The sequence below is a fragment of the Toxotes jaculatrix genome, chromosome 8 (assembly GCF_017976425.1).
Source record: "Toxotes jaculatrix isolate fToxJac2 chromosome 8, fToxJac2.pri, whole genome shotgun sequence".
NCBI lineage: Eukaryota > Metazoa > Chordata > Actinopteri > Toxotidae > Toxotes > Toxotes jaculatrix.
Window position 1 is genome coordinate 13,773,858 of NC_054401.1, and position 20,319 is coordinate 13,794,176.

Here is a 20,319-nt window from a genome sequence, read left to right on the forward strand (position 1 = left end):
AGAAACACAGACTTGTTTAACATATTGTTACTCTTGTTGCCCTTGGTGTCGTCTGATCAGGTGACTCCTCTGTCGGTGGACTGAAGGATCCTGACGCCACGTGTGAAGAGTCAGCGTCCTGCACCGATGCTCCTGCTGGGATGTGAGGAAACACACGATGAGTCATGACTTCTACAGAAGATTAAAGACAGGTGAGAGCTTGCCTAAAACAACACAAATTAAAGTTGATGCTGTTTACTACTCAGCAACTTGTAGAGAGGACAAGATGATTTAACAAGTGTTTCAACACAACACAATTTCACTAAAATAAATTAATCCTATATACACAACAGTTGGTTATGTAAACTTGTGCTTGTGTCATCTGGCACTTCTAGATTTAGAACTTTAGTCAGTGCTAGATTTGATTTTAAGCACTTTATTTCATTATAGCTCCTCATTTTTTATTTAAGCAAATAAAATATAAACTCAGACCTCTGGGGCTTTTGTTGTGAAACTAAAGACACAAAGGTTCTCTTCAGTTCCCATGAAAGGTATTTTCTTTACAGCATGCAAGTCCATTGATTTGGTTTGGCTTGTTACTCACCTTCATGAGTGACAAGCCCCTCAACAACCAGTTTTCATTTATTGTTACATTTTTGTGAATTTTGTGCGTTACTAAACTAGTGTTGGCTACAAAGTGTGTGCGGAGTTGGTTTGCTGTGTACAGTGTGTACCCTTTATTTGACAAAAATGACAAATGACCAGTCTGTATTAGGACAATGTTTTGTAGTGATGGTGAATTTGATTTTCTCAGCTTCCAACCAAATACCCCCACATGCCAATTTACTAAAGCTGATACGAGCAAAGTGTTTGAGATAGTGCAGGAGGAATAAGGAGATCATTGTAACTCTAGGTAACACCACATCCATTATCACCACAGAGTCCCGGTATTCAGTGTTGCTGAGACTGGTGGGCCGGCAGGTTAATGAAGTCAATGGGATTAATACCCAGGGAGTGGGGTGCCCTTAGGGAAAGGAGCAGGGACTCTGCATCATTAGAGCCCTAATAACCCCCAGGCAATACACAAGGACTGCATGTTTCACTCAGAGCCTCAATAAGGGACAAATTGTGCTCTGACTCTATTCACATCCAGTAAGAGGTTACTTTGAATAGGTTTCTAATAACTTTTATATTGAAACAAGATTCACACATGCTATTTTAATATAATAGTATTGAATTTATAATAATGTAAATATGTTTAAATTTTCACAGTGTATTGGGACCTTTATTTTTGTGAATGTATGTGCACCGTAAGATTTACTGGATATGTGGCTCAGTTTCCAAACTGAGTGAAACACTCATCAAACAGTTTACATTCTATAGTGAGGGATTCTTTTTCCCTCTTCCCTCAGAAAATAATCCTTTGTATTTCTGCTCAGATTGGGGCTACAGTTATATATGTATATATATATACTCCATCTTGATTGAACATAAACAGGAATGTTTGAAATCATTGCACTGGACTTCGACTGCCCTCCACTTCATCTGTGTGTTTATACTTCCTGTGAGAGGCCCTCTATTTATGGACAACTGAAGAACACAAATAATCATCCCCCTGGAGTGAAAAATCTGCTTTTATTATCTGCAAAGTTTTGCAATGCCTTTGTGTACGCTCACGCTGCCTTCTGATTGCCTGTTTATTATTATAGCATTTCTGCTGAGCCAATGGGGACCCAGCCAATTCCAAAAGGTGCCAAGCCCTTTTCCAGCCTTTTCCTGTCTGTGACATCATTGTGTATTCCTCTAAAACACACTGATCCGTGTCTTGTCACAGCCTGGGTGGCACACATCACACGCAACTAAGGTTAAACACAAGGTGCGCGCGTTTTGGCTGTGCCCTTTGGACATGTATCAAAGGAGATTTCTGGTCCTGGATACAATCAGATTGCATGCCGAAATCATGGCGACACTCTTCCTGACCAGTGTGCCTTTCACTGTGATGAAGCACTGACCTGTTACGGCTTCACATTTTCAGTTGAAATCTTTAATTCTCCATCTTAAACATGGTGTGTGTTCACCAGACTTCAAACAGATTTAAAAAGGCACCCATTAAATGTTTCCTCAAACAGCCGAAGGCGCGCAATTCCTTGTGTTGTGCTCACTTTTTATCCAGATATCTCAAGAAATAATTTTACAGTATTGTAACACTGATATAGATCATTTACCTCAAGGGTCCCACAGCTTTTCAGACAAAAGCCTTAGGTTGTCATGTGAGCTCTGGATAAAAATCTTTAAATCTCGCAAATGAATGTTTCTCTAAAAGAAAGGTTACAGCTCATTCATTGCTGAAGTATTTGGTCTTCTTTCTGCCAGTTTTCTGCAAGTCCATTTAAATTCTTAAATGCATAAATACGTGATCCAGGCAAGTTTTCTTCAATGTTTGGGAGATAAGAGATATTAATGCAGTTTGAGTTTGTCAGAAATCATGAGCTGTAATCAGTAAATCAGCGAAAAAAGAAAATCCAGTCAATATTTCTGCCGGATTCTTTCAAAGCCAAACAACCAATCATCCCTTTCCCTGTTTCATCCTCATATGTTTACAGAAATCTGGTCAGTGCATCACAGGTGTCTGCGTTATTTAAACATCAAATGCAGCTGAAACTGCACAGAAATGTTTTTTTGGCATAAGCACATCTTCAATTCTCTACGCCAGGTTAGAGACACAGTATTAGTGCATGTCTCAGATGAAACTGATTTATGTAAAGACAGTGTTTTATATTCCGGAGAAAAGGTCTTGAAAGACAAATTCCCACATATTTGCACTGTAACTTTGATCAGTTTGTTATCTTTTGACAGCTCTCTAGAGCTAACAGTTGATTACCAAGAGTGTGATCTGTGATGTTTTCCAGAGAGAAGTTTTTATGAGTTTTTATAATTGATAATGGAAAAAAAAGTTGATTTAAGTGAGAGAATTCTTTTGTTTTTCTGTTTCAGTTTTGAATGAGGAACAGTGAAATTTAGTTGCTCAGACTATCGTTGCTGTTCCTCCACAACCTTCAGCGAACAGATGAGAAGGGGGGCTGAAATATAAAATTCCATCCTTTATCCTCTGACACAGTTATTCATAATTTGACGTCTGATCTCATGGCGCTGTCATCTGAAAAAGTATCCACAGCTGCAGGTAGCTGCTCATTTTCAACAGCAGTAAAGGTCAGTAGTCCCAACAGGTACTCATAGCTGCCATCTGCTCCGAGATTTACAAAGATCATGGATTGTAATCTTTTTTTTTTTTTTTTCATTTCATATTTCTGACTAATTATTTATTCAAAAATAATTTCCCCTGGCATTTTGTTTTCTGCATCTTTTTCTCATCCACATCACAGGCAAAGAAGTCAATGCTGCTATAAAAAATGAAGTCATGCTCTAATTACTGAGTTCCCATGTTGCACCAAAAATTAAGATTTTTTCCATCTTTAATACTTATTTTATAAGTCACACTTAAATTGAAGATTTTGCACAGATGTGTGGATGCATGTGAACTATGGTGCACAAAAAGGCTGCTTTCAACTTGATTTAAGTCTTCTTTGTGGACAGCGATTGATCTGACTTTTCACATATGTAACAGATAAAATGTCCTCTCAACAAAGAGCTGCATTAGAGATGCTAATGTATTCAACAATCAGCAGACTCCAGATGCAGGAGATATGCAGTGTAGCTGTCTGGTTCTGTTTAGCCTCTCCTCTTTTTCCTTGCCTCAAGTGCAGTCCTGTTGTCTGATCTTGTCTCCATGTAGCTTAGCCACTCCTGGGTTTAATATTCACTTTCTCAGGCATTGTTAAAGGTGTGGGTTAAACTGTGTGTGTGGGCCTTAAAAGGTTTGATCACCAACAGGAGGACTTTTCATTTCTCACTGAGAATCAAAATGAAAAAAGCTGGACCTTCACTTAAAATCGTTGAACTGACAGTAAAGTCTGCACCTGCTCTTTCCTGTTAAGTTCAGAAATGAAGACTTAGATTTTAAGCAACAAAATAAAAACAAACTAATGTGATAGATAGATAGATAGATAGATAGATAGATAGATAGATCCGAGATTTTGCCAAACGCCAAACAGTATTTTTATTTAAACCATTATACAGAATTTAAAATTTGTAATTTTTGCACAACCTCTTTGACCTGATATGTCACCTGTCAGCTGTAGAAGCGCACGTGATTGAACTGCGGTGTGGTAACAAAACCCTGAGACTTTATTATGAAAGGACAAATAGTAATTGTAATTATTGTGCCAGTGACCCATGACTACAAGGTAAAACCATGTGAAGGATAAAGAGCATCAATTAATGACATTATTATTATTGTAATAATAATAATAATAATGATAATAACTTTAATTAAAATTACTGATTTAATACACTAACGTTACAGATACGTTATTATCATTTATTACCAGCCGCACAACGATATCAGCGCAAATTATTCATTTGCAAATAAGGGAAAATATGGGAACATTTCATACAATAAAAAACATAAAGAAGGAGAATAAAGTAAAATGTGATTTCATGGAGCAGACAAGTCTTTTTTTTTTTTTTTTTTTAATTCAATTTCTCGTCATGTCTGACTCAACAGTTGTGTTTGCTCCGTATGTGTCATGCATTTCTTTTTTTTCTCCCAATAGCTGAATGATGAATTCTTGTCCATTTCTCAGTTTGGCCTACTCCCCTCTTTTGAGCCTCCTCCCTCCCCAGAAACACACACACGCACACGCGCGCGCGCACGCACGCAAGCGCACACACTCCAACTCAAAGAAGTCCGAAACTTTGACTGCAGTAGGCCCGTTAGTGTTGGAAGCTTTAAAAAAAAAAATCCTGATCTTCAAACTTCATCTTACAGCCCAATAATCAGCAAGTCACCATCTCACACAGTCATAGTCCCCTGCTTGACTGTCTATCTTTTCTCACAGCCTACCTTTGTCTCAGCACGGTCACCAGTCAGATCCGTATCGTTCCCTGCAGGTGGCCTCTTTTTTTTTTTTAATCATAAAATCCAGTTTAATCAAAGCCGCTGTATGATCTGAATGCAGGACTACAGCCTCTCGGTTCGTGTCTGTGTGAAAGCAAAGCTCCTCCGAGCTCTCTCTGCAGAGTAATGCGCTGCACGGCGAGTCTCTGCACAGTCTGAACATCTGCTCATTTCACGTGACTTTTTTAAAAATACTAACATCTGTTCTAAATAGGTTTCATTCTGTGCCTCTGCATCGTGTCAATTGCCAACTCCTCTCCTCTGAAAAAAAAGGGAAAGGAAACTTATTTAAGACTGTAGCATTGCATAAGGGCTGAAATGGAAATTGCCTTAAAAAAGAAAAACCTGAAACTTTTTTTGGTGATACATGTCACGAATAGGTTACAGCTTTTATTTGTCGTAGCCTCTGTTTATTTCTCTGGTATTGAGTGAAACCCCTGGACTGTAAACTTTTCAAGAAAAGCTGTTTATTGATCTTTAGGCCTAGACTGTGTTTTTGAAGCATTACTTCCACATACCCCCCACCACCACCCCACTCACCCACACTCCCCCTCCCAGAAAACCTTCAGTGAGAATAGCCTCTATGTACAGACCCACAGCCTACCTTCATGGCCTCCTTAAATTTCATAGACATCTGGGAATTCCATACATGTTTCGCAAGCCAAATTACACACCTTCAAACGGGCACACACTTTGATTTGGACAGTGAGAAACACTTCCCCAGATCACCCAGATCAATCACGGCACGATAACAGTATGAAAGATTTATTTAGTGACAAAAAAAAATCGGGAATGAGCTACCTTTCGGGGAGAGACGCTGTGCGCAAAGACGCAGAAAGTCTGGTTTTTATGTTGCGCCGCAGATCTGCAAAATCACGCGGGATTATTGTCATTATAAAAGATCAGATGGTCCCCTGTCATGCTTTCGTTATTTTTTATTGTTGTTATCATGAACTCATATAGGACAGACATCGTTGTACTGCAGTAAAATGCTTAAACTGTATGGACAAAAGTCGTACTTGACGTCTTTATTGACAAAATGCCTAAAAGTCCTCAAAATCCTCAACAACATGCACCATCATAAACTACTTGCAGGACAGAGACTGCATGGACCTAGGAGCAGGTTGACATGATCCCAGTATGACTTATTTACTCATAATGGTGAGTTTCAGGCCCAGACCTTAATCCAACTGTAAACAAATCCGGGAAAAGAGAGAGTGAGAGACTCTATGAGGCTTTTTCATTTTAATTAAAAATGGAATTGTAGCTCGGTTTATGTAGTCTGACTTTGTTTTTTCCACACCAGATTTTTTTTTTTTTTACAACTTTTTCCACATTTAAATCAGCCCATGTGTGATAGTTGGGCTTTCCTTAAATAGTTCTAGATGTAACTGAGTGAAGAGTGTATCAAATCCTTCGTTGTTGTTTTTTTTTCTTTCTTCTTTTTGGATGTGTAACAATATAAGAAAAAAGAATTAGCTGCATGTTTCTCCAACGCTTTTACTCGAGCCAATAAAAATCTGTTTTCCCAAGTGACTGGAGCTATATTGTGGAAGCTTATAATCATTAATGATGTTTTGAGGCTTAGTCCAGTTCATATATGTACAGAAGCAATGTGTTGTCCTTTAATGCAAAATTTCCATTTGTTATTATTATCTATTTTAATATTGGCCTCTCCAGCCGTTTGCCATTAAACTAGGTTAACAATTTAAATAGACTGACATAAAAAATGACAATCAAGCAAATTCCTCGTCATTTTCTTTAATGCAAAAAATATACAAACATTTACAAAAACGATAATAAAAAATAGGAATGTATTTGTATTTCAGACACAGGCTCCATTCCTCAAAGTAACACGTTTTACCAATAAATAAATAAATGCGTTCTGAAATTTTTTTTCAGATTTTTTTTTTTTTTTTTTTTGGTTGCACAGGTTAGATCCACACAGTCAGTCTGTAATGTGAGCTACACCACCAGTTGACAGTCTCACACAAAAAAATCCCCAAAAAACACTGAGACACTGAGACAGCTTCAATAATGCACTTTGACCTCCAAAGAAATAAGTCCAAAGGCATGCAGTAAAAAAAAAAAAGAAAAAAAAAGAAAAGAAAGGAAGACTAAAATCTTTGCTTTAAAAACACATTAAATTTTCAACATTCGTCGTCAACAACATGAAAACACATTTGAATGCGGGGTGTATGGAGCTAACACACGGCTGAAAGTCCCCAATCGGGCCTCTGCAAAAGAAAATGATCCCCAGACCTTCTGTCGTCTTTGGTTTTAAATAGAGTGATCCCATGTATCCAGCATTGGACTCCAGATTTGTCCCGTCAGAATGTGATAAGTAGATTCAGCAGTCACCTGTAGATTAGATAAGGCATTGAATTATCACTAAACTCTGCAGAAAACAACACACTTTCAGATTGTTGCACTGGTAGGTTGCGTTAGGCCACAGCTCAGCCGTAGTAAACATTGTGTGTATTGTGTTACTTTATTTATTTATTTTTCCACAGTTTCAGTCTCTAAGGATCATGCAGTTCTCTTGACAAAGCGAGCGTACCATTTTGGGCACAATTTCTCCAGGTGCTAGTGAGATGTTGACATGGACCAAGCGCCCTCCATCCTCCATACAGAGAAGGCGTAGCTCAGCCTCTCATGAGCCACATAACTACAACTTGACATTTTGGAGTCCAGCTCGTCGCTCTGCAGCACCTGGCAGAGGAAGTCGATGTATCTGGCTGCGAGTTTTAGGGTCTGTATTTTGCTGAGTTTGTCCGAGGGCAAAGTGGGGATAATTTTCCGCAAAGCTGCGAACGCTTCGTTGAGAGACTGGGTCCTCTGTCGCTCCCGGACGTTGGCCATGACCCGCTGCGACTGGAGCTCCTCGAAAGACTGGGGGCTGCTGCTGCTGGACTTCTTCCCCCTTTTCCCAGGGGTCGGGCTATCTGAGTCCTCCCCGTTTTTCCTGCTCGGTCTCCTCTTCCTCCCACATCTCTTCGGTTGTCTTTCCAGCTCCCCCTCGCTGTTGCTCAGGCTGTCCACAGGAGAGGCAGGGGAGCTGCTCGACTCTTCCCCCATATTTTCCTCAGACATCTCCACTTGGGTAGATGGCGGCCAGAAAGTGTGCCAAAAAAATTATTTCCCTCTCATGAAGTCAAAGGAGTAGTCCACTTGTAGACTGTCTGTGCGGCTTTGAAGACACCAAAGTATCCATAGATGGGTTCTTGGGAGGACAAGTCTTTTCTGATACTTGTGAAACTTAGGCAGTTCTTATAGGCTGCATGGCGTAAACTTTTTTGGGGAGGGACAGGATTGGCTAAGAAGATGAATTACGCGAGGCGAGGGGTGGGAGCATCCACGGAACTATCAGAAACGCTCTTAATACAAAGTCAGAGCTGGAAAAGATAACCGAGTAACACTGCTATTTCACAACATTATACTACTATCACAAAAATATAGATGTAATATTAATCACTATGACTCCAATAATAATTCTCATCAGACTAAATAATCTTGTGTTTAGGTTCGCAAAAGGAAGGAGAAATCGAAAAATAAATGACCTAGAACTGTGCATTTACTAAAAAAAAAAAAAAAAAAAACATCTAAAAAACAGCGAAATAAAATCTAAATCAACATATTGTGACAACCTTGCTTTTTCTGCTGGTCTGAGCGCAGCTAATGAGTATTTTTATCACTGCACCCTTTCATCGGCATCCAAATAAAATAACTACTGTTTCCTTACATCACTGCTGCTTTATATATATATATATATATATATATATATATATATATATATATATATATATATATATATATATATATATATATATATATATATATATTAAATCTCCAGTAATTGCATGAGCTGACACTTTTTTTAAGGCTAGTATTATGCAACCTTGGCACATCTCTGCAGACCTAACCCACATGGATTTGGGATTTATGTTTCCATCTAGTCTTACTTAAACCAAGTCAGATCAAAGGACTTTCATATAGGCAACATATGATCCCAATCTTACATTTTTGACATGCAGCCAGTACTGCAAAGTTTCAAACTTTTCCTTGGAGGAGTACTGCATGCTCTCATTATATCCCCCACAAGAGGGCATGTTTTTTTGTATACTGTAACATACCACAAAATATATGTAAACCTGTTGGAAAATAAAGTTGGAGTTTCTTTGTTCATCCATAAAACAATGGAAGAAGTGATTATTCCCTGTAGGTTCCAGTTGGGGATGAGAAGAGAGCAGCTCTGTGTATAAGGTCCTCTGGTATTTACTAGGTTGGTGATACAATATCCATCTTGTTTAGTGGAGGATTACTTTGTTTAGGTTGAGATGGCTGTGGTCCACAGGAGCAGCATCTGGTTCAGGAAACAGGGGGGCAGTGAGGGTCAGAGGTCACAACACCAGCGAACATCCATTTACATCTTCGTGGAGGCCTGAGAGTGAAGTATTGTTCCAGGGGAAACACAGGCTTGTTTAAGTGAGACTTATGCTGTTTCTTTTTTTTTTTTTTTTTAAATCAAACAGTTAACAACTAAAGAGATGGTCACATTTCTTACATGTTGTTTTCTGGCTAAAAATGCATGCTCATTCACTTGTTTAAGTCTTCTACAAAGTAAATGTGAACTTTTATAAAGTAATGCTTGGTAATGATGATACTGAATGAAAAAAAAAAACATGAGAAAGATCAGCTCTTCAAGGTGAGTGTACCTGTCTAATGGCCCTGTCCATGGTGCTGATCTCAGCACATGCCACCCTAGTCTTCATTGTTTTCCCTGCTGTATCTCATAATAAAAGAAGCAGAAGGTGGCAGATTTTGCTTTAAAATTGATTTCTAATCCTGAATATGTTATATATTTCATTCATAGTGTAAAGAAAGTCTTAACGTTTCACAATAATGTGTCGTTTCAAAAGCGTTTCAAGTATTTTTGGCTTGAATTTTGCCTTTACGGAGGTGAAAAGTATCTAAATACATTTACTCAAGTACTGCACTTCAGTGCAATGTTGTGGTACTTGTAGTTTACGTGAGTATTTCCTTCTTGTGCTTTTTGATGCTTCTACCCCATGTCATTTCAGAGGAAAATGTTTTTACTCTACTCCATTTAACAGCTGTAGTTACTAGTAACTTTACACATTGCAATTTTATATTAATAGTTGTATTAATAGCTGCTGTATTAATACTTTCACTTGAGTAAACGATGTGTGAGACGTGTAACAAATATCTGTTGTTTGTAAGCTTCCTTTTACTTGTTTTGTTATTTTATATTTTTCCTTTTCTTCCCTTGTTGTTTTATTGAATGTGATGGAATCTCAGATCTTTCTCTCCTTCAGAGATCAATTGAACTGTTCCCATTCTGGCCAGATTTGAACCAGGGATGTTGCAATAACACGATCAGTACCTCAGACCCTTGGTCCATGAGGACACGCCATCATTCCATTTTGTTTTTAACCAATAATGCAAAAGCTAGTATTTACACCCACTCCACATTTACATTTCTTGGCAGATTTCTCTGTGGAGTTCAGCACTTTGCTGCTGAAGTGTCTCTGAGAAAACACAGCTGCCTCTCTCAAATATGATGTCACCACAGGACAACTTCTCCGGTGTTGATCTTTAATAAAGACAAAACCTTCATCAGTCAGTGAAAGACTCTCAGGGCCTGACAATTACACGACTGTGAAGAGGAGATAAACGGCGCTGATTGTTTTTCAGTGTGATTTACTGTATGATGCTGTCCGCTCGGCCCGGAGCAGTGGCACATAACGGATGAAGGATGCCTTTGTCCTTATCAATGAGCAGTGAGTGGGTGTTATGATAAAGTCAAGTGTATATTACTGACTCATGCAACTTGACACACCAGTCATGAATGACCCCAAAGCGTCATTAACCACCCCTCCCTGAGGTCACATCAAGGCAGACACTGCTCAGGCTCTCACTCACTAAGTCCTGAGCCAGAGCCAGATCCACAGAGACCTGTCTATTTTCTCTGCTCCGGCCTTGGAAGGCAGTGTTTCTCTATCAGCCTACTCATATCTATTGAAATAACAAACCACAGTCCTCCACATGTACGAGGCTCCCACAATTGACAGTGATATTCATGTTCACTCCATTAAAGTTAAACCGCAATGAGTCCAATGCCAGCTTGCCAAGATGGATCGACTGCACGGGATGAGAAAAGACAGGAGTGCGTTCTTCAAAGAGCAGTCCCAGATAGCCTCTAATCAACCCTCGGGACTAACGAGGTCAAGCAGCAGGGTTGGATGACAGGATTTTTCCTCAGCAATAGCTTCAAAATGTCCCATTATGTAGAGAAATCCAGACATCATATCAGGTTTTCCTTTTTCTTTTTTTTCCTGATAACAACAGTCCAGTGGTGGCGAGAGAGGATTTGGGGTGTTGAATTGAGAGGTGAGGATGAAAACAGCCCTTTATAAGCTGTCTGGACGCATAGGAGCCAGGACCCCTGAAGTTAGCTGTAAAAAGAAAGCCTTTGAAAGCCGCATGCTTTGATGTTGCAGGTTCTAATCGTGGTTCAAGTCGGTATTTCTGTAGCAAAGCACAATTTAACTTTGTGTGAGGAAAATGCAGCGAAGCCTGCTCGTTCCTAGAGTTTTACCTCATGAAAAGTGATCATTTCCTTGGTAGAATTGGCTGATTTTGTGCAAGAGGTGCAAATGAGTATCTGGGTGTGTGTGTAACATGTGCACTGATAAATCTGTTCATGTCATCCTGATTATTGTGGGATATCAGACAGCTTTACCACACAATGACACCCTATTAGCCACTAAGAACCAACAAACCTCCAGTATGTTTTCACAGCTTGGAAGCTCAGGGTGCTGTGGGGTCTGTGGAAGAACTGGCATCCCAGCAGTATAATCTCTGTTTAAAAAACACAGACACACACACACACACACACACACACACACACACACACACACACACACACACACAAAACAAACACAGGGCTTCCTCCAAGGCTTTGAGAAAGAGTTTCACTGGTCTAACTTTACTCAGAAAACAACAACACAACATAAACTATGCAGTGAGGAAAAACAAAAGTGTTGAGAATCATTGATTTCTACATTTAACCCTTGTAGATTTTCTTTTTCTCTGGCAATGAAGGCCATAAGATGAACATCAAAACTAAAACGTAAACCTCAGTATCACTGAGCCGTGCCTTCTGCTGTCCATAAAGCACGCTGCCACCCAGCAGACCACACACACATTCACCCAGGCTGCTGCAGCATGGACACCAGTGCAATGACCCGTGCAATGAAAATATCTGTTCTCAGAGTTACAGTAGCTTTACCATAGTCTGGCCAGACTATAAGAGCTTGACAGGTGCTACTGTGAGTTTAGAGAGTACTGTGTCTGTGTGTGCACATCCTTCACTGAGGTTTTGACTGAATCTGGTTCTGAAAGTTGTTGATTCCTCTTTGTTATCATCTAGATGTTCGTGGTGCTGTGCTTGTATTATTGCACACAAGTGCACAGAAAATGGATAGCAAACAAATATATAGAATAGATTTATTTTTGTAAAAAATCAATTATCATTATTATTTCATATAAGACATTGTACTTCAGGAAACAATATGAACCCGCCCACCCCCCCCCCACCCCCCCCCCCCCCCCAAAAAAAAAACAACTTTCAGGTAGTGGTATCTGTGAAGATAGTTTTGGTTTTATGCGCTGAATTTTGAAGTATCTGTTACAGTGATTTCCTTCACCACCCTAGTACAATGGAATTTTGTTTGTGTTGCTCCTAACATTGAAAAATAACATTCATAAAACTCGTAACGTGTTTTTCCAGAGACAATACTCCAGGTACTCTTGATAATCCACAGATCTCGCTGTCAACAGTTTTAGTTGAAATTATTGTTGGATGATGAAATTGTCCCGGTGAAATGTAGAAGAAAGTATACAGCAGGCTACAAATCTTACACTGTTCATCTGTCATGGACGTGAGTGGCCTCAAATAAAAGCCGAAAGTCACTTTAACCTCAGCGTTACTGCTTTTCAGTTTCAGGTCAAATGTGCTGGAGAATGGAGCCAACACCACAAAAAATGTGTCACTTTCCTACTTTATGACTGAGCTGTACTGAAGATATACTGACTCTTTATCTGAATATGTGTTGTAGTGTAATAGTATAAAAACCACGATAATATGTCATGTATACAAATAAGCATTGTGAGACAACTTGTAATGCAAAATATAGCAGCAGTCTTGTTGGTGCTCTAAGAACTATTTGTTCTTGCAAAACAGTAACAGTAAATGAAGGCATCTGTGGAATGGACAGAGTATTTTCATAAGATTACACTAACATCTAAAAGTGCTTTGTGGGTGCATGCTGGATAACAATCACAAACACAGGGAAAAAGAAATAATTCTCATGCACTGCTGTCATTTCCCCACAAGCTAGTGCTTTTATTGTTTCATATATTGAACATAACTGACAAGGCGTCTTGGCAAAAAACCACCTTTGGCTGGAATGTCATCAGTCATGCTCACAATATGAAATAATAAAAAAAGAACTAACTGTTGCAAATGTAACCACAGTGTCTTTTTTTATCTTTATCTATGGCTTAAAGCCCAGCAAAATAACCCTGGCAGAGGTGGAAAGCTGCGTACCATGGCACGCCACATCGACTTATGTAAGTGATGAGCATAACGTCAGTAGTCCAGTGTGGTTCTTCGCTCTAACCACAAGTGCTGCGAGGAGTCCCACTACAGTCCCTGTTAATAAGGGCTCTGTGAGGAGAGGGGAGGTCAAACAGAGTGCTCCAGCTGCACTTGAGGATGAATAGCGTACAGGGGGGATGATGGGCAGAGGTGTGGAGGCGGGGTGCGGGGACCTGGGGAGTGATCAGGACAGAGGAGGGTCCCCCGTCCTTCGCCAAAAACAACAGAAGACGAGTGTGGAGGATCACATCAGCTGCTTATCTATCTATCTACCTATCTATCTATCTATCTTAGATAGATAGATAGATAGGTAGATAGATAGATAGATAGAATTTTGCCATTCCTCACCCCCCTTTTTCAATCTACCTAGGTACTTTTCAACCCAACAAGCATGTGTAATAAATTCAAAGACACTCAAACAACCTTTGCAGGCAGTCGTCTCTGAATTATGCGAGGTAGTAACTACACTAACTCTCCTCTGAACCACAGCTGTGTTCCCATCTCCCCCAGATTTCTGCTCACCTCTGCTCCTCCCAGAGTGTCAGTTAGAAGCGACCTCCTCCTCCTCCTTCAGTCAGACCAATCTGTCAGGACACAATAGGCTACCTCTCCAGCTATGTTGTTTTTGGAATGGGAACCCCTCAGCCCTGCTTGTTCTTCCTCTTGGTTGACAGAAATTAGCCAAGAAGACACTCTTCTTTGACGGATTTATCTCCCCTCCCCGATCTCAGCTGACTGTAGATTTAGCTTTTTTTTTTTTCCTCTCTCTCTCTATCTCAGGGTTGTTTACTTTTGCTCATCAATGTGGAAGTTGTGTGATTGTGACCACCCAGCTCTTTTCAAGATGAAAAATCATTCAGCCTGATTATCGCCATCAGGCATGTCCATTTAGAAGAGCGAAGGCATTTAAAAAAAGTTGCTGGAGAGACTATAATTGCTGTATATTTCAAGTCTTTTTCTTTTATTCTCACAAACATACGGATTGTTTCACATCACTCTCTACGGGGATGACCTACAGAGCTGTCAAGACAGAGTGAAGGTGGATTGTCTGAGCTCAGGAGCTCAGGTCTGTCAAAGACATTACTTGCCTTTGTGAAGTGTAGACACCTGCAGCTTATGGCTGTTCTCACCATCTGCTGGAAATTCTTAAAGTAACAGCTGGTGAAAGGAATGGCTATTTACTATAAGAACAAGCTGCAGTGGTTTCAGTGGAAACTACTATATGTCTGTTACGTTACAGTGGTGGAAGGTAAAAGTACAATAGTGAGGTATGAATCCACCTCATTTCAGAGGGAATTATTTGTGGTGTTTGGTGTCTGACAATGAGTTGTCAGCAGTTCCGCCAAAAGTGACTTCCCCCTCTGAACTCCTCAGTTGGTTTCAATTAAATATCTGTTTGAGGTCCAAAAGGTAAAATTTTCCAAAATTCTACAACAAAGACAAAAATTAGAGAAAAGTCCTAAAAAATACAGATTTGTGTTACATATTGTTATCTTTCCTCTTCAAATGATCATGTCAGTACCACTCAGCTTTGTCATGTGACCCTTTAAAAGGGTCCAACCCCCAGTTTGGGAACTACTGCATTAACCTACCTTGCTGTATATAAAAATTATATATTATAGATTTATTTTTTTTCCACTATGGCCAGCTACTGCAGTAAAATGCTGCTGATGCATCAGTGTTGACAATCTGATAATTTGATTGACTTTGAATTCATTTAAATACTTTTTAGTACTTGAATGAGTTTGAGTGCATGCCTTCTACTTGTAATGTATTTTTATGTTGTTGTATTAGCACTTTTACTCAAGTAAAGGATCTGAATACTCATTCCACCACTGGTGTTCTAAAAGTATTCAGAGTAATGTAAACAGAGGCCAATGGTTTATCATGATTGTTACATGTTTAAAAATGCCTGAGAGTTGAAGGTGAAATGCAGCCTCTTGTTAGAGCTTTTGCTTTAGGAAAAATACAGTTTTTAAAGAAGAGAAAATAATGAAAAGAGAGAGAAAACAGTGGACATTATCACTATATTGTGCTGCAATCCTTAACATTCCCATGTCTCATTCCCAGTCCTCCTCCATCTGGTTTTTAGATTGCTGTTGAACTGGGAGTGTCACAGTTGGTACATCAGACCCGTCAGCAGACACACTCTTTGCACCTCCCCCACACCACCATGGTACACCTGACTAAACTTTTTGCCGCAAGATAGGATGTGATCACATCAACAAAAATAAACACATCTACTAACATAAGCGGAACTGGAGAGAGACTTTGCCATCATTCCACTGAAGGCAAAGTCATCTCAGTAAATCAGGGGCTTTGTTGTGGTCTGAGGTGCAGATGCAGATGTTTATCAAAAAATACTGGGTTTATTTGTGTCTTCTAATTTTCCTTTATCACAGTGTTCTGCCATGACGAAACTCAGTTTCTGTAGGGTTGGTTGATGGAAAAAGTGAGAGTGTGAGCAAAGTGAGGTGTCCAAGGATGTGGATGATGGTGATTACTCACAAAGCCGCTCCGTACGCTGCCAAACACTTCAGGTTGTTTTTTTCCCTGTGAGTCATTTGGTAACAGAGCTTCCTCTTTCCCAGCGGTGGTCATAGGAAGAGGCTCCAAGCAGGCTGTTAGTCAGAAGAAAGGCATTGAACTCTGGACAAAAATCGACACCTTGTAACATACACCGCAAACATTTTCAGCTAAAACTGGAAACATACAAACCATTACAGGTTTACACTCTACAACAATTCCTCCATTTTTGTGATATGGATTAGCAGACAGGAAGAAATGTAACCTCCAATATTCAGTTTAGATCTCTGATTTTGATGTTTTAAAACAGACTTTGTTGTCGGCCATATTATGCATTTGTATGTGTTACATGCAAATAAGAGTTCACCATTTTAAAAAACTGTTTCAAGGAAAAAAGGCAGCTTATATATTGTAACTTTCAGACCTAAATCAAGTTAATACAGCTTCAGTTTTGCTGTAGGTGTGCTGTCATGTTTGCTTTCATTTTCTCAATACACATGAAGTCCAACCTTAGTGCAGGTTGCTGTGGTCTCAGCATTTAATCCTTTAGTGAGTGACTAAAACACCAGTGATAAATGAAGTGCAGCCATAGAAACAGTAAACCTGTGTTCTTTTTTTTTCTGACTCTTCTAATTGCTGAACTTTCTCTGCTTTCACATCATCTATTACCAAATTATTAGTGTCCAATCTCAAGAGGGTGGAAGGTGGAGGATGGTGGGGGTGGTGGGCTAGGAGACGCCACCACTACCTTTGCAGCATGCATAAATCACCAAGCTAATAAATTGAAAGCTAAATGACTTCTTGCCCTTAACATATATCATGGAGGCAAACCAAATGAAGCCTTATATACCCTAGAGGACAGAGGAATGCTTCTGTTCATAACAGTGATTTGTGGATGGCTCCCAGGGCTGCTGGCTTCGGAAATCAGAGTGGACTCTGTTTGGACTCTGAGCATGATTTCTTATAGGAGAATGGTTGGGTATGTTAGACGTCTATCAGCATGCTGAAATTTGTTCATTAGGAAAGAAAAAAAAAAAACAAACTTAAAATGACCCAAAATGCTTGTAGTTCGATTGTAATGTTTACAATGTAAATGTCTCTTTAAGACGGTGGAGATTTGAAACAATAGGTAAATAAGGTTCACACTTTATTGTTTACGCTTTATTTTTGTTCTCTGTGATTTGTTTACGGTGCTGTTCAGGAAAATCATTATCTCTGTTATTGTTGCATGAAGTAATTTCCTTGACAGATGGACAACACGATGAGACTATATTATGTTATCATTTATTCACTGAATAGGTGTTGTTTGGTAATAACACATCAGAGTTGACACAAATGAACAAATATGGATGAGCACTGAAACCAACCCAACATCAATACAATGGCGCCACCCACTGGATTAAAAGCATCACGTTCTGTGTTGCTTGGAGGTGGTTTCTATTTTTGGTCCACAGTGAAAACACAATATATCTCATTAGAGATGAAACTTCTGGGTCAAAACACAAAATGTGCTTTAGAATTGTGTCAGTGTGTGATGAATGTGTGCAATCTTGGTGATATGAAGCTCAGCATTTGTAGCAACAGATCACAAATCACTGAACTCGCTCATTTTAGTGTTCCTGGGAAAAGATGTAAGCCATTTTAGGAGAAAGAGAAGAGTAAAAAGCACAACTGTAATGTGAAAGTTGGTCAACATTTTCTCAGTTAGTGCATCATCCAAATTTCAGTGAAAAAAAAAATGCACGGGCGGACAAAGTTTTTCTTGGCTGTTTCCTGGGATAAGAGTCAAATGAAACAGTAATTTCAGCATTTTTTTTTCCCTCTTAAAGAAAAATCCTGACAGAAAAATCCTGTCAAACCCTCCTTAATTCCACCTGGATCACCACAGCAGACTGAGCAGCTGAGATGAGATGAGCTTTGTTTGTGAGGTCTCACCCTGTCCATCGTTCTGATGAAGAATAGGATCTGTAGTCTTGAAATGGAGTCTATATAGGGGGTATTTACCTTGAATGAAGAGGCCAAGAAACCAGGAAACACACATGAAGCCTGCTATGCAAATTATCTCTGTACATTGCAGCACAAACCTCAGCATTTTGGATGTGAGCCTAGTTTCATGCATTACTGGAATTTTAAAGCTGAAGTTGGGGATAAAGTTAAGCGTGTACAAGTCTGAAAACATTTTCAGTGTCGCATTTTACTCTACAAAGAATCCACAAGAAACAGAAGGCACTTCAACACGTATTTTCTTCATTACAGTTAAATATTCACACGCTAAATGGCAGGACTTGGTGTTGATACAGGTTTGGCAGGAGCATCAGTGATAAGGACCATTCAATGTGTTAATGTGTTGATGTGTTATGAGGAACAGCAGCGCTCCATGTTTCCAGTCTGGAGAAGCTGTGGACATAAACACGCAGTCTGTGCCGACTGTGCTATTTTGTGTTGGTCGTATAGTTTCAAAGAGAGCAATCTGTCCAAAGTTCAGGGGAAAAACGCCAAATTTAGCACTTCTACAACCAAAAATGTACTTTTGCAAATGAAGTGGGGAAAGAGGACAGACATAGGTCTGCTGGGAAGTGGGCAAAAGTGATGGTAAGATGAGTCATACTTCAGTAAATGTGGTATGTTAAAAAAAAAAAAAGAAAGAAAAAAGATGGTTGCTCAAGGCGAATTGTCGTGGTGGCTCTGTTGTGGTTTGAGTTAATATGCCTGGTGTGTAGACAGGGTAAATGCCAGAAAAGTCAAAATGAGCAAAAATAGTTTTCTCCTAATGGGAACTGAGTAATTGAGAATGCCATTGTCTGTAATCATAGTGAACAAAAGCTCAATTGACAGTAAAAAAAAAACTGCGATTCTAATTTCAACACTGACAGCGGAAATTATTCTGAAGTATTTTACATCATCAACATCTAAACACCTGATGCAGATTAATGTGCAAGAACAGTTTTACAAATACTGCATGCTGATGTTTTCCTCCTATTTGTCTGAACAGGTAACAACGACTTTTGAAGAATTAGAAGAGAGTTATGTAACATCCTTCTATTTAATTTGGATGACCAGTTTTGCACTCAAAAAGCAGAGGGCAACATAACCTGCTCTCTCCAATGCTCTGAGTTTAGCATTTCAGCATGCAGAGGTTTCTCTGTCAGTGAAGACAATAGGGAAACTATAGTTGACACTGCAAGATCATCCAGATACAGTGAGATACAAACGCGTTGTATCTCACTGTATCTGGAGAACGTGTTGATCAATGTTATTTATCCTGCATGTTTTAGTCAGGTTCTGATGATCGAATCAGTGTGAAAGATGCCAACACACAGCGCTATAGCTTGCTATTTATGTCAGGACATGTGATATCACCGAAGACTCTGACAGGCTGCAATGTTCATGATGTTATCTGCAGTCTCACTCTCTGTCTGCTGCTATAAAAGGCTCCCAAAACAAAAGTGGTCACATTTCATTAGTCACAAAGTTGAATGCCTCACTGCATCTGAAAAATGGGGACCTAAAAAGGCAGTGTCCATTTTTAAATTGGATGCCTCAGACATTTTACTGTCAATGCTTCAGCCTGTCACTTGTTGTGGCAGCATCCAGCACAATATATTATAACCCTGAAAACACAATACTAAACCATACACCCAACAATGCTATCATTTTATATGGGTGATCCTTAGTATTTGAAATATAGAGAAACACCAGCTCTTTTGCACATTTTGAGCCACTTGTTTTCTAATTTTGTGTAACTCATTTGTAAATGTTTCACATTGCAACCGAGTAAATTACGTTAAAGTCATAGTTTTGGATGCTCTCAGCAACAGCAACAATGTTCAGTGCTGATATTCAGTCAATAATGTTTGGTTCCATGACTCACTCTTTGTTGTTTATCTGTGATGAGTCATAAATGGGAGCCAAAGCATCGGGTGGATAATCTGACAGAAAATCCTTCAGTGAACAGCGAACCTTTGTCTTCTCTGTGACCCCAAATAAAGTATGCAGCAAGTACAGTGCTCACAGGCCAGTGCTGTGCATGTGCCAGAGAAAAATGTTTAATACTCAGGTACATTAATTTATTTTGGAGGTCAGTTAATTAAAGTTCAATCTGGCCAAGTAACTT

The 20,319-nt window shown here is 39.4% G+C and overlaps 1 protein-coding gene across 1 annotated transcript; it reads right to left on the reverse strand.

Annotated features, from left to right (window-relative positions):
* Positions 1-6,828: 6,828 nt before the first annotated feature.
* twist1b (twist family bHLH transcription factor 1b) lies at positions 6,829-8,220 on the reverse strand. The gene is made up of 2 exons (XM_041044730.1): positions 7,557-8,220; positions 6,829-7,357 (listed from the first exon to the last, which is right to left on the reverse strand). Exon 1 carries the CDS (start codon positions 8,087-8,089, stop codon positions 7,583-7,585), a length of 507 nt encoding a protein of 168 aa, XP_040900664.1. The 5' UTR covers positions 8,090-8,220; the 3' UTR covers positions 6,829-7,357; positions 7,557-7,582.
* Between the last annotated feature and the right edge of the window lie 12,099 nt (positions 8,221-20,319).

Bases quoted from the DNA above. Each gene is read 5' to 3' on its own strand.
- twist1b (XM_041044730.1), bottom strand. From the start codon at position 8,089: ATGTCTGAGGAAAATATGGGGGAAGAGTCGAGCAGCTCCCCTGCCTCT.